Source organism: Martes martes (genome assembly GCF_963455335.1).
Source record: "Martes martes genome assembly, chromosome: 7".
Classification (NCBI taxonomy): Eukaryota; Metazoa; Chordata; class Mammalia; order Carnivora; family Mustelidae; genus Martes; species Martes martes.
The window spans coordinates 124014038-124040470 of NC_137894.1; the positions used below are offsets into that span (position 1 = coordinate 124014038).

The following is a 26433-nucleotide window of genomic DNA, read 5'->3' on the forward strand; positions in this document are numbered from 1 at the left end:
AGAGAGATGAGCAAGTATGGCACGTTCGCAGCTGAAGGAGATGTATCTGGATTAGTAAAAGTAATGGTCAAGTTGGGTTGGAGACAGTCCTGATACTATTTGAAAACTAAAAATCTCTTATATTCTCAGACTTCTTTGTCATCAGATGAGCCTGTAAAGGACCACAACACAGCTGGCAGAGTAGTCGCTGGTCAGATATTTCTTGATTCAGAAGAATCAGAATTAGAGTCACCTATTCAAGAAGAAGAAGACAGCCTCAGGAGCCAAGAAGGGGAAAGTGTTGCAGAAGAAATTCGCTTTCTAGAATCTCCAAATCCAGAAAACAAGGACTACGAAGAACCAACGAAAGTACGGAAACAAGGTAGTCTGGACATTTTTCTTGCTTTTGCCTAATTTAGGAAGGAGACAAGTGAAATTTTTAACTAGTGTAGAAAGATGCAGAAGTCTGGTTTTCTTGATTATGAGCCACATATAATGTGTAGAGTGTAGTAGTTAATGATTTTCTAGGTTTTTATAATCAGAGTTATTCACCTAACAGATTTGACCTAAGTTACATAAGCTGAATTTGATAATCAAAATTGGATGTGTATTATATTAATATCCTAACATCCTCTTTTTGTACTCCAGTATGTAATTATCTGTCCAAGTGGGACACAAAATGGAAACTCAGGAAAAATCATCTAATATGCTGCTCTGGTTATTTTCGGAATTGTGTTAGGATTTTTACTACAATAACCTTCCCAATCACCTAGGAAATTGATATAGGTGTTTATCTAACTGAAGTTTACGTAAACTTTGATCCCTTCTAACTTTTACCTTCGTGAAACCCTCTATTTTTAAATTTAAAACTTGCTCTTTCTCATAGTAGAGTGTGCTGAATACCTGTCCTTCTAAGAATTAATTATTAATCCACTCCGCCCTGTCCCACCAACCTTCTGTCATTTTGTTTATTATTTCAAAGATCACAACGATAAACCCACTTATTACTCTGTTACTAGCCACTTTTGGAAATTGATCCAGATTTTATCTTTTGAAAATACAATTTTTTTTCAAAACTAGAATTTTTTTATTATAAATATCCATACCCATGAATAGGAAAACCATGTCTAAAAAAATTAAAATTACTTTAATCCCGTGAGCTAGACATCACAGCTGTTAACATCATGGAGAAAACTCCTCAAGCTCTTTTCTAAGTGTATAGTTCTAAGAAGACTAAATTGGGTCAAAATGTATATACTATTTTACAGCCTGCATTTTGTGCTTAACAGTTTGTCTTGAACGTTTTCCCCTATCATTTAGTATTCTTTTAAAATTTGATGGTTAGTGGTTATAAAAAATTTTACAGGTAGGAGCACCTGGCTGACTTATTTGGAGGAGCACATGACTCTTGATCTTGGGGTCATGAGTCCAAGCTCCATGGTGGACATAGAGATTACTTAAGTAAATAAAACTTTAAAAATTTACATGTAAATATACCATAAGTTAGAAACAGATTGTTTATAAATTTTTTTTGCTGGGAGATCATTTTAGATGTGTCTTTGTGCACATCTATGAAAATTTCTGAGAATTAGTTTTTTTAAAGTAAATTTGCTGGACTGAATGTAAAATTTTAAAAGATACTTGATCCCATACTGTTAAAATGTTTAAAAAAAAAAAAATTCTGTTCACTTCCTTTGAAATGACTCCTTTTCCTGCACCTCAGCCAAAAATATGTATTACCATTTTTAAATTTTTGCCAAATATTATAGTTTAATTTGTTCATTTTTATTTTTTTATGAGGGAGGCTTCAAAATATTCACAAAAGTGGAGGGTGGTAGTGACCCCCTTGCCCATCCTCCAGGGTCAGCAGCCCTCCACATTCTTATTCTTGCTTCATCTCTGCCACCACATATGCATCTTCTTTCCTAGAGTATTTACAGCAAATTCCATGTTATATCACCTGTGTATGTATCTCTAAAAATATGGCTTTTTCCCCCCAGCAAACCACAGTGGTATTATAATGCCCACAAAATTAATGATTATTCTTTAATCACCCAATCCCCAGGCCCTGTGCAGTTTTCCCTGTTGGTTCAGATATCTTTTTAGAACTGATTGGTTTGAATCAGTATCCACACCAAGATCTTAGGTTTCTCTTAATCTATAACAGATCTTTCTCCCTTGTTTTTTATTTCATTTTATTTGGTAAAGAAATAATGTCCTTTGTGCTATACAGTTTGCCACATTCTGGATCTAGCTGGTTGTATCCTTGTAATGTCATTGAACTTACTACTCACTCTCTGCTGTGTAATCTGTAAACTGGACATTAACTGTAGATGCTGAGGTAGATTTAGCTCTGGTTTTTTCCTGAGACTATCTCATAATAGAGAACGGTGTACTTCCTAATATATTACATCCGGAGGCATAGAGTATTTGACTGTCCCACTTCTAGTAATTGATCAGTGAAGCTGGGTGATGTCAGTCTGATCCAGCCATTCAGAAGTTCCTCACTGACCTTTCACCCAGAGGCTTCCACAACCATTTTGTTTGTCTGGATCCATTATTTCACTAGGAATTGCAAAATGATGTCTTTCTGATGTATAATACCTCCTGCGTTTGTTACCTGGGATTCTTTTATAAAGAAAAACTTGCCCTCCTCAACTCTTTGCTTACCCTGAAACACAGTCCTTACAAGCAGGATAAATGCTTGGTTCTTTCCCTTGAAATATTTTCAAATAATAATTTGGTGCTCTAGCAACCTCCAAAGGAGGCCAGTAAGTACGTTTTTGTCTGTTTGTTTCTGTTTGCTTTGCTTCTGAGCATCATTCCAGATCTGTGGGTTTCACATATGTTTGCTTCACGGGATTGCAGTCCTTTTTCATTGCTCACATTATCCTATATTTGCATACCGAGAGTCCCTTTAAGTTCATTCTTTTGGACTAATCATAACCGACTTTTAAACTTGTTTTTATTTTTCAGGCAAGATGGGATATCTTAAATTCATCTTACACATTTCCTAACCCTGAAATGAATCAGCCATTTCTCAAGAAAAAAAAAAAACAAAAAACCAAATTCCTTTTCGTAGGAAATTGCATTTAGACACTACAATCTAGGCACCAGGAACATGCATTGCAGCTGAGTTGTCATACTGGTCACTCTTTCTGGTGAACACGGTTAGGAAATGTATCATCCATCCTGGTTCTTCCAGTTTGAATTAAACATTGTAAAAAAAAAAAAAAAAAAAAAACAGTAGGTCAGATTGACAAATTGTGAACTCAAAAGAATAAAGAGATCTTATCCAGTACCAAACTTGACTAATATTTTCAGAGATAATAATTATCACAAGACACAGGTGAAGTGTCAAGAAGTTCGGACTGCCAGGGCTACTCCCAAGTCCTGCTTGCCTCAATTAGGGTGCACCCTGGCCCAGATTTTAACATATGAGGCCTCCAAATGGTGTATATGGAATGTCACTTCCATGAAAGGGAGCTGTTTCCATTATAAAACATCTCCAGTTTAGTCTCTGATAATTGCATAGCTTATGTGATATTTTCTAGGAGGTCATTCCTCAAAATATATACATCCCAGGTTTATGTACAGTGAGCAGTGTAGACACACCATGTCCATCCTGCTAAAGCATTCCATAGGTAAGGAGAACCCTCCTGGGAGTAAGTACCTTTAGTGTGTTTGACAGAAGGTCTTTCATCAGCATGTTTCTAACATGATTTGATCATGTGACTCTCTCTCTGTTCATATATAACATAAGTTACATATGCATGGCTTTGAGTGTGTGCAGTCCCAATACATTAGAACTGGGTAATACGACATTTACTTCTAGACTTGCTTCCTTCATTGGCCTCTCATCCATGTCTCTGCCATATTGATCTTCCTAAAACCCAAGTTTGTTCCATAACTCCTCTATTTACAACCCTTCATTATCTCCCCATTTGCCTGTGAGATGCAGCACAAACTCCTTAACATGATTCCCAAAGCCTTCCATGTGCAGCATGCCTGTTGGCCTCTGTGACTTCATCTCCCACAACTCTGCCCAAGACCCTCTTACAGCTGTACCAGACCCTTCACCAATCTTCAAATACACCATGCAGTTTATGCTTCTAGGTCATAACTTGTACAAGTTCTTCCTACTGTTTGGAATACTTTCCTCACCCCCTTGCCCAAGTTTATCATATTTGTACTCATCCTTAAAAATGAACGAAAGTTTCTCCCTTTTGAAGCAGATCTGAACCACCAAGGGCAGTTGAAGAGTCTCACGTCTTTAAGAACTTCCTGCTTGGTGTCCCTGCTCTTCCCTCTTCCCCTTATGTCAGTTCTCTTAGCAGCAGCCAGAGCAGTTCTCCTTCCTGTTCAGAGCCTCCAGTGGCTTCTGGTCACATTCAGAATAAAGTCCAAACAAGGCCTTACATGATCGAATGCTTCCTCTCCCTCTGACTTCATCTTCTGCCACGTCCCTTCACTCACATGACTCCAGCCATTTTTGCCTTCTTGCTATTTGTTGACTATTTCACACTTATTTCCAACTGTGTCTGGGATCCGCAGAACCACACCTTCAGCTTAGTGATTCTCCATGAGATTCACAGGACTGAGCATATAGTCATATTTAGGGCTATGATTTATTACAGCAAAAGAACACAAAGCAAAGTCAATAAAGAGAAAGATACATGGGTGAAGTCTGGGGAAAACAGATGCAGCTTCCAAAGGTCCTCCCCTTGGGGAGTCACACAGAACGTATTTAATTTCCCCAGTAACAAGTTGTGACAACACATGTGACATGCTGTCCACCAGGGAAACTGATTAGAGACCTAATACCTTTTTTTTTTTTAAAGATTTGATTTATTTATTTGACAGAGAGATAGCAAGAGACGAGACAAAAGTAGGGGGAATGGAAGAGAGAGAAGCAGGCTTTCCATTGAGCAAGTAGCCCAATTCGGGGCTCGATCCCAGGATCCTGGGATCATGACCTGAGCCAAAGGCAGAGGCTTAAAGACTGAGTCACCCAGGTGCCCTGAGACCTAATACCTGGAGTCATTTTAAGGGTGCTGGTCATGTAGGCAGTCTGTGCCTAGCACATACCAAAATTAAGACTTGCACAAGGAAAGCAGGTGTTCACCATAAACCATATTGTTTGTACACTTGGGATGAGTCACTCATAACAGGGTAGTAGGCACTCTTCCAGAATCTTAAGTTCCTAGACACCAGCCAAGGGCTAACCTTATAAACCTTTTCAAGGACAGAAGTTTAAGCCTGCTCTATGAACTCTTCTCTACACAGTCTACCCACCTTGATCACTGGCCATCTTGTCTTTATGGCAAAGTTACTCTCAGTAAGACCTGGACAGTGGAGTGAGACCAATCTGCAGTACTGATTTCAGTTACGCCCTTCATAAGTACTGCACCCAGCCACTTAACAAGTCCCATTAACCGTAGAGGCCAGATGGTTTCCTCCTTAAATATCTGTATTAACTTTTTTTAACCTGGCCTTAAGCCATCAATTCAGGCCCAGCACAACTGGACAGTAAGTTGAAGATGAGGCAGTGGTGTGATAGGGTGCGCATACAGAACTATATTCCCAGAGGGCACATATGGTAACCCTGGAAACAAAGAGTTTACCATCACTGGGGCAGCCCAACCAAGACATATGTTAGGCAGGATGATGTGGCCTCCTGCCATGGGCATCTTGTTCTAGGGTATCCAGTCCAAGTACTTTAGTTGAGTTTTTTAGTTTCAGAGGGACTGCCAGTCAGTCCCAAACAGTTTTGTTGTCCATGACACTGTTCATCCACCTCACGAGTGTGGACAACATCTGGAGGTTTTCTGCATGGCAGGTGCAGGGACTGGGCCACCTCCTGCTGCCTCACAGTCAGCCCTCTCTGGTATGAGGGGCTCCACAGTCTGAATGCACAGCACTCTCAACAGCTCGGCAGAGTGCATGGAGAGTTTTCCTTTAGGAAGGGGAAGAAGCTTCCAGAAATAGTTTCAGAAAACACCATTATTCTCCCCTCACTCATGCCTCTCCAGGTGCGGGGATTTCAGTTTATTTTCCTTGGTGGTTACAAAATCAGAGTTTCCATTCAGTAGTCATGATTTTTTTATTTTCTCAGTCATCCCCTACTCTCATCCAAACATTTTGCTTGGAGGGGTTCTGTGTAAGAAAGGCAAAACATCTTCACAGAAAAGCATTTTTATACAGCTGAACCAGAAAAACATCATGTTCAAAACTTGGTCAGGACAAAAGTCCCGAATTTTCAAAAAATTTCAGAATACGCTTACATCACGTCCCACCTCTTTCACCCTGATCATTTACCCAGTAAAGCAGCCTAGAAAAGATCAACCCCTCTCTGAGGACAGCTGCACTGAACAGTCAGATCGCACTAAGGCGTGCACGAGAGAGAGAGGCGCCGTGAAGTGAAGAGGGAAGCAGTCAGGTAATTAGTCCCTTGTTGGAAATGGCGGCTTATCAGGAGAGCCAGGCACAAGTTAAGGCCTATTCCACAGGGGCTGGAAATCCCTCTTTACCTGTCAGGATCAAATAGAGGGTCACACTCCCTGTGATGTCTCCTCCCCCAAAGGACAGCTCTGGACAATAGTCACAAGTTAAGAGTGTGGTCAGTCTCTGTATCAGAAATACACAGCCAGTCAGCAGCTTGATTTCAGATGGTCCCATCTGAGAACAAGCCCTTCTTATGAACATTTGTCTGTGACCCAGACAGTCCAGCCGGGCATCCACGATTTTCCTCACAGTATGAGGCCCCACAGAGAAGTGGCCTAATGTCCAGTAGGCCACAGCATCTGAGTTCTATTTATTGAGCCTATGGCTGCTCTTGGTTCCATCCAGCTCACACCGAGGCTGGAAGCCTGTCCCAGATAGCATCAGGTTTTAGCTTTGAATCAAGTTCAAGCAAATAGGATTTATGAATTCAGGATTTTTTAAAAGTGAGAGGCTTTTTTCAGGAGCAGAGGCAAGATGCTACAGGGCCCAAAAGTGCAGGTGGCATGCAAGGCTGGGCCACAGCTTTTGTCTTGTTGGTCTTTGAGCGTGCACAAGCTCTCTCTCACTCTCGGTCTCTCGGTCTCTCTGTCTCACTCACTCTGTGTCCTTCTCTCCCACCTCCCTCCCCACACACATACACAGGCACGCAAATCAGGCCCTAAGGTCAGACGTCTACCTTCAGAAGCACTCACTAGCCAACCAAAACCTGCTCTTTAGGACTCCAAAAGTATGTTTCCACCTGCAGATCCCCTCTTTCTTATTGTCTCTCTTTTTACAGGAGCTCCACTAAGCAAACATCCATATCTTCCATAGCAAAACCCAGCAATTACAGAGACTTGTTCTGTTTCCAATACTCAAAGAGTTTTAATTCCAGCCCGCCTACTGGCGGCAAAAAAGCAAGGAAGTTTGTCCCACTAACACATTTCTTTTTTGCAGCTTCTGCTGATCAGGTGATTGGAATTATGGATGGAATTATAAGCATGGATGGAATTATAAGCATTTAACATCGTGTATCAATTTTTCTCATCCATCCAGTTGTGATAGCCATGAAATACAAAGCCACTAAAAGAATCCTTTTTTTTTTTCTTATTGCAAATTTACTTGAACTGCCAGGAAGTAAATTCATCATTTGCATGTTAACGTGATAGCTGCCGGGGGAAGATCCTGGCTGGAATGCAGGGGAGGAAGGGGAGTGGGGGAGGCCACCACAGCAGCAGCTAGACTGAAAAAAAAAACTGCTAGACTGCAGCCTTCCCTTTTCTTTCTGCGTTATCTAAAATTTTGCTTTAGTGCTAGTGATTTGGAGAACAAAGGCAAAAGAAAAATTAAATTTCCTTACTACTTGCAGCCCATTCATAAGTCCTTAAAACAGAGTGACATTCCTCTAGGAACTCAGCTGCCTCAATATTAACACTTTGCTAAGGGCAAAAGGCAATCTTAATCTTAGCCCCACCCTCCAGGATCCTGTAAGTCTTCTTTAATATTTTAAAATTCCTTTGGAAACTTCCTTTATCTCTGTCTGTCAAGATATGTGTTGGCAATCATTCCCCAAGCATATGACCCACCGATATACATCTGAAGAGTCTCGTGACTAAGGTATAATAAGACAGTAGTAAAAGATCTTTCCCCAACAATAGCTAGCCCCCTCAAGGTCCTGGAAACCATGCTTCCCAAATTCCTTAGAGACTTGGCTATCCCTAACCCTATCCCCAACTCAACTTGAAAGTCAGGATATAATGAGCCCCTCCTCATAACGCCAGCGCACAGCTCTTTCCTGTCATGTCCCTGTGCTTTAATAAAATGACCTTTTTGCACCAAAGACGTCTCAAGAATTCTTTCTTGGCCGTCATCTCCGAATCCCAGCATCATTCCTACATCATTGGGACCTAGTTTTACTCCCTCTTCCCATCTTGCCCCTCTAACCCACTTGGAGGAGAGAGCACTGTAAACTTTTAACACTTTTGGCCTGTTCACTTTGGAAATTTGGGGTCCTTTCTCCTATCTGGAGGAGAAAATAAAACCCAATGGCATTGTTTTAGCCACCATGGCCAAAAGCAACTAGCCTGCTCTCCCAGAGTTGGATCTATCATTTTCAGGTTCCGCGGGTAACTTTTACTTCTCACAACAGATAATGACTCAGTTGAAGCTGCATACCATGGCTGACGACCAAAGATTCATCATACCCTGTCCCCTCCCCTTCCTTTCCCTAATGGTGCTTTCACCATGTTTCAGTGGGTCAGGGTCATCTTGCTCATCTGACCTAACTGGCTAGGTCATCCTAGCCAATCCTACTTCTGATGCCCCTGACTTCAGAGGACTCAGCATGCAGTTGTACTCACAGCTTTGAGTTATTGTAGCAAAAGAATACAAAGCAAAATCAGCATGGGGCGAAGTGCAAAGGACACAAAATACGAGTTTCCAACAGTCCTCTTCCAGGGGAGTCACAGAGGATGTCCTTAATTGCCCTGGCACATGTGACAACATATGTGAAATGTTATCTTCTAGGGAAGCTCATTAGAGACCCAGTGCTTAGAGTTTTTAATGGAGACTATTCATGTAATCACTTTCGGCCTGGCGCGTACCAAAATTGCAGGTTCCCAGGAAGAAAACACATGTTGAGCATAAACCACATTGTACAGACAGTTTAGACACAATAAGTGACTTCTATCAGGGTAGTGGGAACCCTCCCAAAGTAGAAGTTCCCAGATTCTAGCCAAGGGCCCACTTTTCAAAGGATAACAACTATGCCGGTGGCAATTGTTTGCTGCACATCATCCCAGTAAGCTTTTTTTTTTTTAAATGGATGAATAAATGGCCATCAAGAAGGAAAGTTATTACACTGTTATTTCCTATTGTAGAATACTCAGTTGTTTTTTTTTTTCTTTTAAGATTTTATTTATTTATTTGACAGAGACACAAAGAGAGAGGGAACACAAGCAGGAGGAGTGGGAGAGGGAGAAGCAAGCTTCCCGCTGAGCAGAGAGCCTGATGTTGGGTCTTGATCCCAGAACCCTGGAATCATGACCTGTGCCCAAGGCAGGTGCTTAATGCCTGAGCCACCCAGGTGCCCTCATTGTTATTTTAAAGATTTTATTTATTTATTTTGACAGAGAGAGAGAAATCACAAGTAGGCAGAGAGGCAGTCAGAGAGAGGGGGGGAAAGCAGGTTCCCTGCTAGGCAGACAGCCCCATGCGGGGCTCGATCCCAGGACCCTGAGATCATGACCTGAGCCGAAGGCAGAGGCTTAACCCACTGAGCCACCTAGGTGCCCCCCTCATAGTTTTTTTAAAAGGAACATTATTGTTGCAGGTAACAAAATCATCAAATAGTGGCAAAAGCAGAGGTTTATTTTGGTTCCATAGTTAGGGCTCTTGCCATCAAGGACTCCAACTCCTTTCTCCCCTATTCAGGCTCCTTAGTAAATTAGCTTTATCTTCATGTTCGTTCCATATGGTCATACCTGGTGATGGCTATACCTCCAGGTCCTGCGTTCTCAGGAAGAAGTGATACCTGCATCAGAAGGTCAGGAGCCTTCCCCAGGAGTCACTGGTAGAACTACCAAGACAGGGTGGCTGGGTGGCTCAGTGGGTTAAAGCCTCTGCCTTCAGCTCAGGTCATGATCCCAGGGTTCTGGGCATGATCCCAGTGTTCTGGGATTGAGCCCCAAGCCCCGCATCGCGTCGTACTCTCTGCTCACCAAGGAGCCTGCTTACCCCTCTCTCTCTGCCTGCTTGTGATCTCTGTCTGTCAAATAAATAAAATTAAAAAAAAAAAAAAAAAACTACCAAGACAATCACTTGACCATCCCTAGCTCTATAGACGGTGAGGAAAGGGTTAAGAATTGACAGCCAGTCTGCAGTCTGCCACCTGGAACAATGCTAGTGTTAAGTGAAATGTCACATTATAAATAATTCACTTAGTATGATCCTTGTATTGGTCAGGGTTCTCCAGATAAAGAGAACTAGAGTCTGTCCGCTGGCAGAATTACTTTTTGGTCAAGGGAGGTCAGTCTTTGTTCTGTTAGGCCTTCAACTAATTGAATGGGGCATACCCATGTTATGGAGGATAATCTGCTTTACTCAAAGTCCATTGATTTAAATGCTGATCTCTTCCACAAACACCTTCACAGAAACATCTGGAATAATGTTTGACCAACTATCTGGGCACAAGTTGACACACACACAATTAACCATCACAGGTCCCTTTTGTGAAAGAAAGCCCCCCCCCTTTTTTTTTCCATATATTTGCAAGTGAGAAGAAAAATTAACAGTAACATCAGTAAGAGTCATTACCTCAGAAGAAAAGAGGGACTTCATGGTGGTAGCTAAAGATGACTTTGATTTTTCTTTAATTTTGTACACTTTTTCCTGTTGCTTGGATTGTCTTTGCTATAATAAACATGTTATCCAGATGGTCATAAAAAATTAGAAGTAAAATCAAGTCAAATAATGAGCCTCTTGTTCTATTTCAAGTAGCACAAAAGGAACTGAGTTTAAACTTCACTAAATCATGCTTAAATTGGGTTCTGGAATAAGCAAGTTGGTTAAATAATAAGATGGCATTGCTATCCCATTGTCACTCGCATGGGGGTGGCTAGGAATAAACAAATCTTAATTTAGTGATCAGATTTAACAGAAGATAAATGGCTAAGGGAACAGGCCATTCTGTACAACAGGTGCTGACTGTAATGAAAAGATTTTGTTGTTTCTTTCATTTTGTATGGTTGTACGGAAAATTATTTGTGCAAGAAAACTCCTTTAGGAGACCATCTTTGTGTTTGAAACTCTAAGAACTGTCTTTAAAGCTATTTTTCAGAGATGCTCACTCTTCTTAAATAGTAGTTTTCCTGAACAAGTTTCATTCTGTATGATTTCTAATAGTGCCTGTCACTTAAGTGTAATGAGCTTGTCACTTTCTTCTGGGCACAGGGGCCAGTGCTTGCTTCTGTTTCTACTTTAAAATGATTTGTTATTTCTCACAAAAGTGAGCTTGTAAACTCTGATCTTAATGTTTTGTTCATTCTCATATTACTACATTTCATTCTGCTTCTGAAAAGTGGGTTTTATTCCTTAAAGCAAGGCTTCCCTGCATATAGTCTGCTTGTCTTTCCTTCCTTCCTTCCTTCATTAACATAAGTAATTTCTCAACCGTAGTTAGTAATTCTCAGCATTGAGTGAAAGCAATCTCTTGTAGCAAATTATATAATGTTGGTATTTTCCCTAAGAGATTACTATCCCATACTTCCACAGTAAATAACCTCCTTATGGCCTATACCGTTTGCTTTATCTCAGGTATGGTTTACTTTGAATCATCTGTTCTTATGTTTTGTTCTTAAATCTTTGGGGGTTTTTGCTGATGGTTGGTTCGTTGAGTTTTTACCTTGGTGTTGACTAAAACTGATGAGCATTTTATGACAAATGTATTGAGGTTGATAGCTTTTTAACGTTAAATGATTGTATTTCAACTATTTACTACTACAAATAGATTCTACTAAAATGTTTACTGTTGTATGTTTAGAAATAAAAAATTGCTTCAAACAAGCAGCATGATTAAGCAGTTCTCTTATAAACAGAACACTCATGTAAACTTATAGGTACAATATCAGACTTAATTGGCAGTGTTAAAGCTCCTAAGATGAGAAATTTGCAAAGCTAAATCCTTTGCCTTTGTTTTTATGGATCTAGAGGTTGACTCTTTGGGGTTTTTTGATCTTACCATTAGAAAATGAGGAAAAAATAATGTCGCAATTCCCAGGACATTTAATTTAGTTCATATGGCAACACTGTGGCCACACTTTCGCTGCTCTCTCTCTCTTGGATTCTTTCCATCAGCATCAGACATGCTGTAATAGCTTATATTTTAAAAACCAAAAACCCCTCCAGCGACCACCCTGCTTCTCTACTCCCCTTTATTTATTTTTTTTTAAGATTTTATTTATTTATTTGACAGAGATCACAAGTAGGCAGAGAGGCAGACAGAGAGGGAGGAAGCAGGCTCCCTGCTGAGCAGAGAGCCAGATGCGGGGCTCAATCCCAGGACCCTGAGACCATGACCTGACCTGAAGGCAGAGGCTTTAACCCACTGAGCCACCCAGGTGCCCCTCCCTACTCCCCTTTAATAGCATCATTCTTTGAAACTAGAGTTGTCTGTATTCACTAATACAGTTCACTTCCTCTCTTCCCATCCTTTCATCCAACTCTCAGGATGCTCTGGTCCCCTCGAGACCTCTAAATCTACTCTGCTCCGGTCACATTCTCTTTGCTGAAAACCTGGTCAGTTCTTGGTCCTCATCTTTCTGATCTCTCACATATTTTTTCCTACTCTGAAGAAGCTTTCATCACTTAGCTGTTGGTTTTCTGGAATCTGCCAGATCTTGAAATACAAGGTTGCCCTGACACCTAGCCTTTGACCCTCTGCTCCTGTCTATACCAGGTTTTTGTGTAATGACTGCACTGTAGCTAATTTAACCAGTCTCCTGTTGACAGAACTTTGAATTCTTACTGGTTTTCTATCTTTATGCACAAATACAGTCTTATACATATCTCTTTGTATACTTATGGGAGCATTTCTACAAGTTAAACATTCTTGAAGTGGAAAAATTTGATCTGAAGTATGAACTGTATGAATTCTAATAGGTATTTCTGAAGGTCCCTCTTCAAGAGGTGCTAACTGATAATCCCACTAGCAGTATGAAAGTCCCCATTTACCTGTAATCTGGCCAGCACTGAAAGACCCAGGTTTGGGATTGTTGTTTGGGTTGTCTTTTTTTTTTTTTTTTTTAACTTTTTCTAGCTTTCTTGATTGATTTTTGCTGACTTTGCAAGAGCAATTCTTTACCAGTTTAAATATAAAGCAGTCTGTTATTTATTATAAGTTCTCATATAACATAAGTTATAAAAATCTTACGGTCAGGGTTTAAATAGATTGTGGTATTGTGTCATTATTGTAGAGTCAAAATATGATACCTTATCTAGAACTGTGATTTTTTTTAAAGGAAGATGCAAAATTGACTTAATGACACATTTTTCCCTCTTTCATTTTTAGAGTCAGGTTTGACTACTGGCTATCATTAACTTAAATTGCATAATCAGTCAGCTTCATTGTGCCAGAGCCGTGATTACCATAGTTTTTAAAGCTGGTAGGTACCATTTTTGTGGCAATTTTTAAAATGACAGCTTTGAAATTCTTGCAGAATTTCTTCATGGAAAGAAAATTAACTGAAATTAATGCTACTGTGAGGACTCTCTACTTGAGATAATTGACTTGGAACTGGCAAGTCCCAGTCAGTAACTTTTAGAAGACTTTAAAACAAGTGTAAAAGGTAGTAAAAGTAGCAGTTTCCATGTTGTCATATTGCTTGGAGAAGGTACCTGAGAGATACAGATTTTCTTTCTAGTTACCTACTAATAAACACATTATTTAGATCAAGATTCACTCTCACTAAATTGGTGAAGCCCAGGCACCCTGGGGATTCTTCCTACTTAAGTAAGTGCTGAATGAGCAGTAGGTTAGAACCTTTTGTTGCCAAAATCTTTTGCGTTCTTTCTGGTTTCTTTGCTGGTGTACAGTTCCATCACATGAAAGAGAATCCTTTCATACATTTGTACCATTTAGAAAGTGTTGGCAAACTGGGATTCTTACGGCAAGCTATTTGTTTTTAAAACAAATTTCTATTATCAAAAAAAATCAAATATTCTTTTAAACTATTGTATTTTAATTTGAAATTCACATAGGCAAACTGCTATTTTACAGATACTATTTTTCTCAAGCAAATTTGAATCTAGTAACAGTATGTAGGAGTGCCTTTTTTCAAACTGTGTAGTTAGAATGGCCCCTCTGAGGTCGTTGCTAAAGGGTACTTTGCTTATACATTGTACTAAAGATCATTTCTTGTAAACACAGATGGGTCAAAGTATTTGCCTTTGGTCAGTGATTACCAGGATGGTGAAAGACATTTGCCTGATGGCAAACAGTTTGAAATTAATTTTGCTTTTCATAACTTACTGAAAATAGTTTTCAAATTAGTATGAATTCTTCTTTGCACAGGTGAGAAGGAGCATCCATTTCCTGTGCTTTCAGAGCAGGAGTGCCTATGATAGTAGCAGTGTTATCTCTTTAAGGCTTATTACCTTAAGTGGCAGGCACGTGGTGGGTCCCTTACGTGTATTATTTCAGTTCATCTTTGTGAGTAACTCTATGCAGCTAGGGCTGTTATCCCTATTTGTAGATAAGGAAGTTACCTGCAGATAATTTTACAGATAAGGGGATAGATTAGTGAATTTGCTCAAAGTGTACAACTAGTAAGTGGTAGGATTTGAGTCAGGCATTCTAACTCCAGAATCTGTACTCTTAATCACTAAGCTCTGATGCCTAATTACATTCTCCACGTTAAAGCGATCTGTGGAAGTTGACATGTACTCAACCGTGTATGGTTCTGGGGTCAACCCTGTCCCTCTGCTCTTCTTTTGTACTTCTCATTTGGTATTCTTATGTGTACTCTTGGCTTCCAGTCTATCTATGAACTGGAGAACTTCCTCTTTGACTATAGCTGAAAAGATGTCTACGACATCTTGTTTTTGGTTTTGTTTGTTGTAGCCACTTTGAATATAGCAGGATCAAAGCTTAACTTGTCTCTGCCCTGAGCCTTTCATCCCTACCCAGTAACATACTCCTCCTTTAGTGTTCTTCTAGTGAGGACAGCCATCCCCTCACTTCCTGAAGCCTAAGACCTGGGAGCCTTCCATGACTGCTCCCCTCGCATCTGCACATCTAGTCAATCAGGAAGTGATGCCACATCTACTTCTTAGCATCACTTGAGTACATTCACTCCTTTCATTCCATTATCTTCTTCAGGCTCCCATTACCTCTCAATTAGCCTAATGTCACAGCTTGTAAACTGGTTGTCTTACATCCAGCCTTGCTTTTCTCCATTCCATTGTCCACTCTCTTAATAAAAATGTGTAAGTACGAGCATGTCACTTCTGTTTAAAACTCTTTAAGTGAGTTTCCATTATTCTCAGGATAAAGGCCAAACTCCTTAATCAGATTTATCAGAACCTTCTTAGTCTAGCTTCTTTGTGCTGCTCTAGCTTTAACCTCTTCTCTTGTCTACTTGGGCACTCACACTGCATGTTGTCACATACTGAACTTTGTATTTTTTCTAAAGTGCCATGCTGTCTTTCCTTTGATTCTTAGCGCACGTGGGCCCCTCTCTCTACAGTACTTCTACCCCACCCTAAAGCAGTTCATCCACCCTCTACTCCTGCACAGCCGTGAAGTTCAGTGGTAAACCTCAGATCCTGACAGGGGAGGTTTTCCTTTCCATAACATCGGTCACACTTAGCGTTTAATGTCTCTCTTCCTTCCTAGGCGGTAAGTTGTATAGAGCAGAGACCTCTGTTCCACCTTGTTTTCAGCACCTGACATAATTCCCAGCACCTAGAAGATAGTCAGAAGAGCTTATGAACAAATTAGAGATATGGTCTCTACTTTTAACAAGCTCAGGGTCTAGTAGAAGCAAGAGTATAGTAAAGAAAGAACCTCAGGTTATATAATACATGCTCTGATAAAATGCTCTGGGATCACAGAGGCATGAGTGATGAACTTTACCTAAGGGAGCATTTTCCCTGTATAGCTTCATACTGTTAAAGAAACTGACTTAGAAAGAAAAGAGGGGAATTATGCTGAGTGGTGAAATTGATCTGGTTGCATTTGCCTTATTTTTTGCTTGCTAGTTAGCCAGGAATTTTACAATAGACTTCTAACATTCTGAGGTTATCAGATCTCAAGATCTTCAGAAATTCTACGCTAGATACAGAGCTGCCATGTACACTAAGCCCGCCATGTTCACTAAGTTGACCCACCCTTAAGTCACGCTAAAGAAAATTTGATGCTGACTCTTTCATGTTCCCCATTTCAAATCATGTATTTTTGTCTTCAAATTCTAATCATTGGAATTGACAGTATTAAATCCATGGATACCAGAATGCTATTCATGTTTAGAGTTTTTTCTTATCTTTTCAGCTCTGACTGCCATTGAAGGCACAGCCCATGGGGAGCCCTGCCACTTCCCTTTTCTGTTCCTGGATAAGGAATATGACGAATGTACATCAGATGGGAGAGAAGATGGCAGATTGTGGTGTGCTACAACCTATGACTACAAGGCAGATGAAAAGTGGGGCTTTTGTGAAAGTAAGTATTGCCCAGTAGGAGGCATGTCCACATTGTTTTATGTCTCAGACAACATTTTTAAGGCCTTTTTCCTAGTCCTTTTTTCCCCACCTTGGTCAGAAGTGGTCAGTGTCAGTGACATAAGTAAGTCTTAAAGAATGGACTTAAGAGAAGGAAGCGTGCAGTATACTCACTTCTGGGCTCTCAGTTGGGCAGCTTATCACACTTGTGTTTTATTTAGAGATGATCTTCCGTTGTTGTGCACAGCTTGTTCTGTAAACCCTCAAGAAGGCTGCTAAATTAATTACTATAAAACGTTTTTTGGCAATAAAGAAAAACAGAACATTATGCTGAGGTTAATTAATAGTGCTTAGAAGAAAAATAGATAATACATTCTTTAAATACTTTGAGTGAAATGTGCTGTGCTGAGGTAGTATTTGATAGATACAGTATATTTAAGTGCCCTAAATGTTAATGTCAGTATTGCCTCTAAAGGCAAGCTGCGTTTTCAGGAGGAACTTTCTGTTAAGGAACAAAGAAAACCTTGAACATAGCTCTTTTGATACCAGATGACATTTTCAAAATAATGGCTCTGATAGAATATTTAGGCATTCCTTAGAGAAAACATCAAATATAGTCCATCTTTGGATGTGGGCCAGTATGATTAGGTACTCCTGTTTAATACATCAAATTTTGTTTTTATATTACAAAAAGAAGTCGCTTCTGTTTCTGTAAATACTCCTAATATTCAAATGTCTCTGGATAAGTTTTAGATTTCTACTAAAATGCTTTCTTAAAGTAGCAAAATAATTTTGGGGAAATCTAATGCTATAATTTTCAGTGTTGTATCAGTACATAGGAAAAAGCAGAACTTGACTATTAAATCAGAATCTGTATTTAATAAAAATCCATTTTTTTTCACTAATTCTTTGTTAGGTAATTAGTCACATATTTTCTCCTTGTAAAGATACAGCCTTTCAGGTGAGGCTAAAGTGTCCTTTGACTACAACAGTATTTTTTCTAACTATTGTTTTGTGTTTTTTTTATTGTTTTCTTGTCCTTCAATTTTAGCTCACCTTGATTATAATCATAAGGCTCTACTGGAGTTTTAGTTGACTTATATGAAAAGTTTTAGAATTGCTAGCAGAAAAGCACTTTCCAAAAACAAGTTGATATAACTTTCTTTACAAGGAAGTGATTTTATTGAGTGTTGGGGGTTTTTTTGGTTTTGTTTTGTTTTGTTTTGTTTTTTGTTTTTAAGTCTTAACTTTAGTCAGATAAAGGCCACACATAAAAGCATATGTCCTTACAGTCAGACTGGGAAAGAGTGAAAGATCACTGTAGTGGTAACTACCTAGAAGAAAGAATATATACTGATGTTTAATAAATAATTGGTTTAAAAGTAAAATCAATGTAAAAGCATCTGACATTTTGTTTTTAGCTGAAGAAGAGGCCGCTAAACGGCGGCAAATGCAGGAAGCGGAAATGATGTACCAGACAGGGATGAAAATCCTCAACGGAAGCAACAAGAAAAGCCAGAAAAGAGAGTAGGTAGCATTGCCCAGTCTGTTCTTTCCCTGACATAGGCCGTTACTGAGATAGAAAGCGCTAAGTGCTTGTTTTTTAACTGCACTGCTGAAGACAGAGGATTTCTTGGGCTGTATTTTAAGAAAACCTGATACGACCTATAGACATCAAGGGTATTACTTATATCACATTTCAGCGCTTTGGGCTAAAAAGATTATAAATGCTCATCACAAAAATGAACAATAAGCAAAATGGAAAGAATTAAAATTATAATAGTTTCCAAGCGCCAAGAATATGTATACTGTTCAGAATTCAAAATGACATAAAACAAAAGGAATTCTTGTCAGGTGTTTTTTGTTTTTGCTTTGTAATTATCTTGCAGACAAACACTAGAATTTAGGAATCTGGAAAGAACATAAAGTCAAGTTAACATTTCATGTCTGTTAATTTCAGCTGACTTTTGTTATAGTATGCAAAGATTTTTTTTTTAAATATTTATTCATCTGACAGAGATCATAAGTAGGCAGAGAGGCAGGCAGAGAGAGAGGAAGGGAAAGCAGGCTCCCTGCTGAGCAGAGAGCCCCATGCGGGGCTCGATCCCAGGACCCTGGGATCACGATCTGATCCGAAGGCAGAGGTTTTAACCCACTGAGCCACCCAGGTGCCCCTGCAAAGATTTTAAAAGACAATTGCAATGATTATTTTTTGGGTACTACCGTATTATAATTCTTTCTCATTCTTAGACTATTCTAAAATATTGGAATAGCAGAACTGGTACCTTATGTAAAAAAACAGAAGTAGCCCAGAATGTTTTCTACATATATAAGTAACATAGCTTAGTGCAAATCAAATATCAGAGGGATTCTATAGAATAAGGAAATTATTTATTCTGCATCTGCATAGATTTTGTAAAGCAAAAAACAACAAAAATTTTTTAAAGTTTTTTATTTAAGTAATCTCTATACCCAAAGTGGGGTTCAGACTCACAACCCCAAGATCAAGAGTCACATGCTCTTCCAGCTGAGCCAGCAGGTGCCCCAGATTCTGTAAAAATTGTAATAGCAGTTCCAAAATATTGCTAATTTATTTGTCTTTTTTAATTGCTTATGTTTAAAGAGCATATCGGTATCTTCAAAAGGCAGCAGGCATGAATCATACCAAGGCCTTGGAGAGAGTGTCATATGCTCTTTTGTTCGGTGATTACCTGACACAGAATATCCAGGCAGCTAAAGAGATGTTTGAAAAACTGACTGAGGAAGGCTCTCCTAAGGGACAAACTGTAAGTGTACTTTCACTGCAGAATCTCTTGGCACATAGCACTTATTTATTTTCACAGCAGTTTATTCTTTATGCTCTGCCCTCACCGAACAAGTAAGGCTGGAAGGTAAAATACCTTTAGATACTAATCCTGTGGCGGATCATTTTACCAGTCTTGGACAGTCTTTTTCCTCAAGGTGAGAGCACTTGTGGTCACCTGAGGGGTTTTTGCAGCTGCATCTTACCACAATTACATTTGTAGTTTTCCGAATTAAATCTGTACAGAATGAAACATAAAGGTAATTATTTTTTTATCTGAAATCACTCCCCATTGCCTTTTCTCCAAAGCTCAGATGCTCCAGCTTTTGGTAATATTCATGTTTTTTTAAAAAGATATATTTTACTACAGAAGCAGTACAAAAAAAAAAAACAAAAAACTGAGAGAGAAAACATCATATCTGTACCACCCAGACCTGAACATTGGTAACATGTTAATGCATGCATACCCTTCTTGACCTTTCTCTTTGTGTATTTATACATGGGAACTTACTACAATGAGATGTCACTGTCTACCGTTCCCTTCCTTGCTCTTTCGATAAGTAGCCCTCACCATTCCCATCCAGTAAATGTAACACCCAGTCTTCATAGGGCAGTGAACCAAAACATTTCCTTTATCCCTGTTTTTGTCCTAAGCAGTATCCAGTCCAGGACAATATCTTTTGTTCTGTTAATGAATGTTAGCAGAGTCCCTGCCTTTCTTTCTTGTCTGTGTTTAAGATAGGGCCAGTTGTTCTGCAGAATGGCCTTCTTCAGTTTGTCTGTCTGTTTCTTCCTCTTGGCCTTTATTTTCGTCTTCATCATCTCTATTTCCCATAGAGGATGTCAGAGCTAAAGGCTGATGAACTCAACTCAAGTATTTATGGCCAAGCCTGCCTCATAGGGGGATGTTCTGTATCCCATGTCACATCACACCATTTGGTAAAAAATCTCTGCTTGATTTCTCATGGGTAATAGTAAGATTGACACCTGGATTTAGGAGGCCACCACATTGATTTTAAGTGCTCTCAGTAATTCAGGCTTACTGGAGGTGTGGGATTTGCTTAAATGTAAAGTTTCTAGTCATGGTTAGCAGGAGTCTATTTTCAGACTATTTAAATAATAACAGAAATCGTGACCATTGTTTTCTGTAGGTCTGAATATCTACCCACTCTGCAACTCTCACATGGTTTTGGTTTAATTTATAAACAGGTTATATCTTCATTACTCCCCGTTTGTTTTCAAAGATTTTTTTCCCTTCTTTGTGTAAGTCAGTTTATCTAAATTCACACATACATTCTTTATTCTACAGACATATCTGGCTCTGAAGAACGATTATACTTCTGAAGTTTCTTTCCCCTCTAATAATAGCACCCCATAATGCCACAGTGCTTTATATTGCGTACTGCAATGCACTCTCTCCATGGTAATTAATTTTAGCTGATGTAACAGACACAGCCCCAAAATCACAGTGGCCCAACACTACAAAGAGGTATTCCTTGTTCACGCCAGGGCCAGGGTCGATGCGGTTCCCTTGCTTGTGTCACTCTCTTCCCAATGCTGACTCAGTCAAGGGCCGCTTCTGCCACATAGCTGCACCATCTGAAACGTGGGGAGCCCTTCTGAAGGGAGAAAAGAGGGCTGGAGGATTTTCTGGAAAGTTTTTAATGGCCAGGACTAAAAATGTCTTGCATCTCTCTTTGCCGCATCCTAGCCACGTGGCCTTACCCAAGTGCAAGAGCAGTGGGGGCTGGGAAATGTAGAAGAGCTCATGGATTTTGATGAACACTGGCACATGACACACCTGCCTTTCTGACTTTAGCTTTTACTTTCATGGTCCTCAGTGGGCAAAGGTAGAACCTTATCAATGCATTGTTTGGTTGGTTGGAGTTTTTTTGTTTGGATTTTTGTAATGAAAAATTGTGTGTACTTCAGCATTGTAAAGTGACAGGTTTCTCTGTTACCCCTTCAACATGACCCTAGCCACTCCTTTTTATTGCTAGGATGTTTATTTTGGTAGCCTCTTACTGTTTTCATTGTGTATTCTCCTTTGATAGGTAATGTGTCAGTGTGATGATATAGCTGTTGATCAAGATAAAGTAAAAGCCATGTTTGTGTTTACCTTTGGTTTTGTAATATTTTTTTAAGCTGTCTTTAATCTTCAAGCTAAACTTAGTTATTTGTTTAGCTGTATTTCATTGTGTCATTTGTAAAACCTTGAAGGCATTTCTGAGGCTCTTTAATTAACCATAGTTGTACATACTTGGACTGTTCAAGTCTTTCAGGATCTAAAAATTCTTGCTGCTTATCATTATTCATAAAACTATGTGGATAAACTATCACTAGGGAAGAATTCTTACTTTTATTATTTTATTTCAGGCTCTTGGCTTTCTCTATGCCTCCGGACTTGGTGTTAATTCAAGTCAGGCAAAGGTAATGTTATTAAAGCTTTATTGTATACTACCATTTGAATTGGGTCAGTGTGTGCGTGTGTTCAGTTAAGGATATTTTTGTTCTTTCCCAGGCCCTTGTATATTATACTTTCGGAGCTCTTGGGGGCAACCTAATAGCGCACATGGTTTTGGTAAGTAAGACTTTAGTAACATTGAGGAGGAGAATTTTTGGTTCATGAGGGGCCACAGCTTTTCTAGCTTTCATGAATGAGATGTACTTATATTCATTAAGATCAAATATTCAGTTGAACATTCCTCAAATTCTTGTTAATGGGTACAATACTTGCATCCACACATGGATGAAAATTGTCACAGTCCACAATTTTTCTTTGAAATTATGACTTTGGCTATTGCCTTTGTGATAAATGGCTCTCTTATTTTCTGTAAGTTGGAAATATTTGTCAAAATCCTTTCTTCAGTTGAGTTATCAGAGATTTTACATTTAAATTTATTTTACATTGAAAATTGATTTATGTTTTAAATTTACACAAGTTAGGAGATCATTACAGGAATCAGCTAGAAAAGCTCTTAACCCACACTGGTGTTGGAAAGAGAGGTAGAAGGAGATACTTCTGAGCAAGGAAGTAACTAAAGTAATTCTTAGGGATAAATAGCAGTGAATGAATAGAAATGGAAGGGCATTCAGACAGCAGGAGCAATACATGCAGAGGGACAGTGATGAAGAAATGTGGTGCGTGCAAGAAAATACAGGCTGTTTAGTGTGGCTGGAGAGTAAAACATCAGGAAATTCATCAAGAGTCATGTAAATGGGCTGTACGTCATGCCAAGGAGCTTGGATCTCATCTGTGACAGATGTAAACTGCTGAAGTAATTTAAGCCAGTGAAAAACAAGGATGTTGCTCCAACTTTCTGAAACATTCTCACTAATTTTGAAGGTGTTTTTTTTTTCCATTGGCTTTTTTCATCGGTGGAAACATTTATTCCTCAGACAGTAATTGAAAAGTTCCTTTTAGATGAATTTTCCAGAAATTTAAAGTATATTTTTATATGGCAAAAGTATGTTAAATATTTCTGACCTATAACTTTTTTTTTTATTATTTACCAATCTTCTTAAATAGTGGCTACAGAATAAGAACATTAAATATTATACACATTATTATACAATAGTGCCCAAAGGATTGTTAAAGTTTGTAAAGTTATTTGAGTCTGTGCTGAATGACTCAAGAGAGCTCTACTTTTTTTTTTTTCCTGTTCTTTATAATTAGATATCCTCCTCAGGCTGAAACCATTTTTTGCTCATGTTACTGTGCCTGCTCCTAGTAGTCTCTCATCCTCCCTATTTTACTGATTTGTTGCTTCTTTGCTGGTTTAGTAGATCGACCCATTTTCGTTAAAATCAGGTTTACAATAAGATTAGAATGTGTTCTAAGCAAGACCTAAGTAATTTTCTCTTACACGTGAGATGCACACACTTCATCCATAAAGTTCACAGCATCTGTTCTGATTTCTGTGGGAACTTCATTACTTCCTAGTTCTCAGCTATATTCTGGTTTTTGGAGTTGCTGAATAAATTACCTCAGAACCTAAAACAGGATAAATGAGGTGGTAATGTACTGGGATCAAGGGACTGCGGAAGTAGATTCTGAGCGCGGGTGGCTTTATTCATTCCAACGAGAATGCCAGTGGAGCGTGTGAGCCTGCAGTCTTCTCACTAGAGCTTATCTCACAGGGTTATCGGTACTGGGCTGGCATCGGAGTCCTCCAGAGCTGTGAATCAGCACTGACTCACTATCGTCTTGTTGCCAATCACGGTATCTATTTTTTTTGCCTTTCACCTTATCAAAAGAAACAAAAAACAGAATGGAATTAACTTCAAATACATCTGCTTTTGTTGTACTACTTGAAATTATCATGATCGACTCTTACGTGCAATGATCTTTACACTAGTTGACGAAGATCTCCTTTGCGTGTGTGTGCGCGCGCACGCGTGCTTTGGATACCACTTATTTAATATTTTGTGGAAAAGACTTACTGTTTTGTAATCTATAGATTACTGTTAGCATAGTGTCTGTCAGTGTTGCGCAGCTGAAATTCTACTCTGTGGAACAATCCTTCTGACCTTCCTCCATGTTACTACTTCGTCCCCCTTTTCAGTTGCTAGTGATATCTCGCTGACAGGAGGCTCAGTAGTACAGAGAATACGGCTGCCTGATGAGGTGGAAAATCCAGGAATGAATAGTGGAATGCTGGAAGAAGATTTGATTCAATACTATCAGTTCCTAGCAGAAAAAGGTGATGTACAAGCACAGGTATGTGTTTAAACTTCTCATGGCGTATGTCACTGTATTATATATTACAATCTTGGGGCAAGCACTTACATCCATAAAAACATTTCCATTGCTCTGAGCCATTATTAACTACATGTTAGAATCACCTGAGTAGTATTATTTTTGAAAGTACCAAGAGTCTCAGACTGTCAAGACGTCCCCACTTGGATTCATCTAGGATGTAGCCTAGGCATTGATAGTTCATAGAAGCTGGCCAGGCAGTTGCACCATGGTTGGAAACTGCTGCTTGAACAGAACAGTGTCTTACTGATGATGAAGGCTCTTATTGGAGTCACCAAGGATGAAAACTGCCACTCTCAAAAAGTCTCTGGAACTTTTGGAATTTCAGATGCCCTTCAGAGCCATTTGCTGTTCATGTTTCTTTTGCTCATCTCAGACCATTAATTTTCTCAAGATCAAGGACAGAAGTAGTCTTTTTCAATGTAAATTGAATGGTATATCCGTCAAAGTACCATGTATAATTTGTTATTTCATGGGCTGATAATCCTGATATAAAAAGGAGGACTTCCTTTTTTTCTGTGCAGTTTATAAGTCTTTTCTGGTTTAGATATATAGAGTGATGATACTTTCTGAGAACAATTGATTTTAAAACTTAACAGAAGGGAATCCAGTGTTTAAAAAAAAAAATTGTAGTGAAAGATACAAATTTTAGCTCATGGAATTTATAATACAGTTATCTTGTCTAACTAAACATCTTTCATTTATATCAGAAGCCAGTTAAAATTCAAAACCATTTGAATGCCCCCAAATAGGGAATTATTTAGCTCAACTCTGACACTTCCATGTAGTGGAATTTTATGCAACCATTAAAAATTATGTATAATACTACTTACTGTGCAAAGCTGACTTCAGTGTATTCAGTGGAAAACTCAAGCTAAAAAAATGCATGTGTGGTGTACTATTGGAATTACAGCTTTAATACAAAAATGTACATAAATCTAAGGCATACAGCCCCCTGCTTTATCACCAAGTGAGCCTCCTATGAAGCACAGCTAGCATCCCAGCAGCCCCCTCCCCCCATGGGTTGCCCACTGACCTGACTTCTAACACTATGGATCAGTTTGGCTTGGTTTTGAATTTTATGTTTAAAAAAAAAAAAAATCATACAGGATTTTTTGGTATCAGCTTCTTTTGCTCAGCATTATGTTTATGAAATTAATCCATGTGTTTTCATGTAGCTGAAATTCATTAATTTACATTGCTCCATGGTATTTCATTATATAAAAATCCCACAACTTATTTACCCATTTTACTCTTCCCAGATTTGGGTGATTGCAAATAATGCCCTGTTCATATTCTCTTGCATGTCTTGTGCATCAGTACTATCTTAAACTTCTATAACTTTATAGATCTTGATATGTGGTTGAATACATTTTCTTGCTGTTGTAGTTTTCATTACATTTAGCTCAATTTTCATTGTTATTTCTTCTGACCCATGTGTAATTTTAGAAAGTGAATTGCTTAGTTTTCATATAAAGGGAAGATTTATTACTTAAACCTTTCTGTTGATTTCTAGCTTAATACACTATGGTCAGAATATGCTCTGTATGGGGCGCCTAGGTGACACAGTCAGTTAAGCATCTGACTCCTGGTTTTGGCTCAGGTTGTGAGATGGAGTGCCATGTCAGGCTGCACACCCATTGCAGAGTCTGCTTAAGATTCTCTCTCCAAAAAAAAGAAAAAAAAAAGATTCTCTCTCCCTAGGGCGCCTGGGTGGCTCAGTCAGTTAAGCATCTGCCTTTGGCTCAGCGCATGATCCCTGGGTCCTGGGATCAAGCCCCACGTCGGGCTCCCTGCTCAGTGGGGAGCCTACATCTAAATTAAAAAAAAAAAAAAGAAGAATATGCCATGTATGATTTTATTTGTTTTGGATTTGCTGAGACTTGCTTTATGGTCCATTGTTTGGGCAAATATTGTGTACTAAAGAGAATGTACATTTTACAGTCTTTGGTTGTAGCGTTCTTTCTGTGTCAGTTTCATTTCGTTTCTTAATCCTGTTGTTCAGATCTTGTGAATCGTTACTAAATTTGCCTGCTTTTTCTATCCAGCAATGAGACAGCATTGTCTAAATTGCCCACTTTGGTGTGGATTTGTCTCTGTCTTCTATTTCTGTCAATTTTGATTTATGCTTTTTAGGCCATGTGGAGTGCATATAGACTTAATATTGTTATCTTTTTGTTAAACTAGCTTGTATATC

At 39.0% G+C, this 26433-nt stretch overlaps 1 protein-coding gene across 1 annotated transcript in view; it reads left to right on the forward strand.

The window, feature by feature from the left end:
• SEL1L (SEL1L adaptor subunit of SYVN1 ubiquitin ligase) overlaps window positions 1–26433 on the forward strand; it is a 51529-nt gene that overhangs the window by 6261 nt on the left and 18835 nt on the right. The window contains exons 3-10 of the mRNA XM_080809128.1: window positions 130–361; window positions 16508–16675; window positions 18096–18201; window positions 19298–19460; window positions 21854–21907; window positions 21999–22058; window positions 23618–23699; window positions 24043–24197. Of these exons, the coding sequence (XP_080665254.1) occupies window positions 130–361; window positions 16508–16675; window positions 18096–18201; window positions 19298–19460; window positions 21854–21907; window positions 21999–22058; window positions 23618–23699; window positions 24043–24197 (1020 nt within the window). The remainder of the gene's footprint in view (window positions 1–129; window positions 362–16507; window positions 16676–18095; window positions 18202–19297; window positions 19461–21853; window positions 21908–21998; window positions 22059–23617; window positions 23700–24042; window positions 24198–26433) is intronic.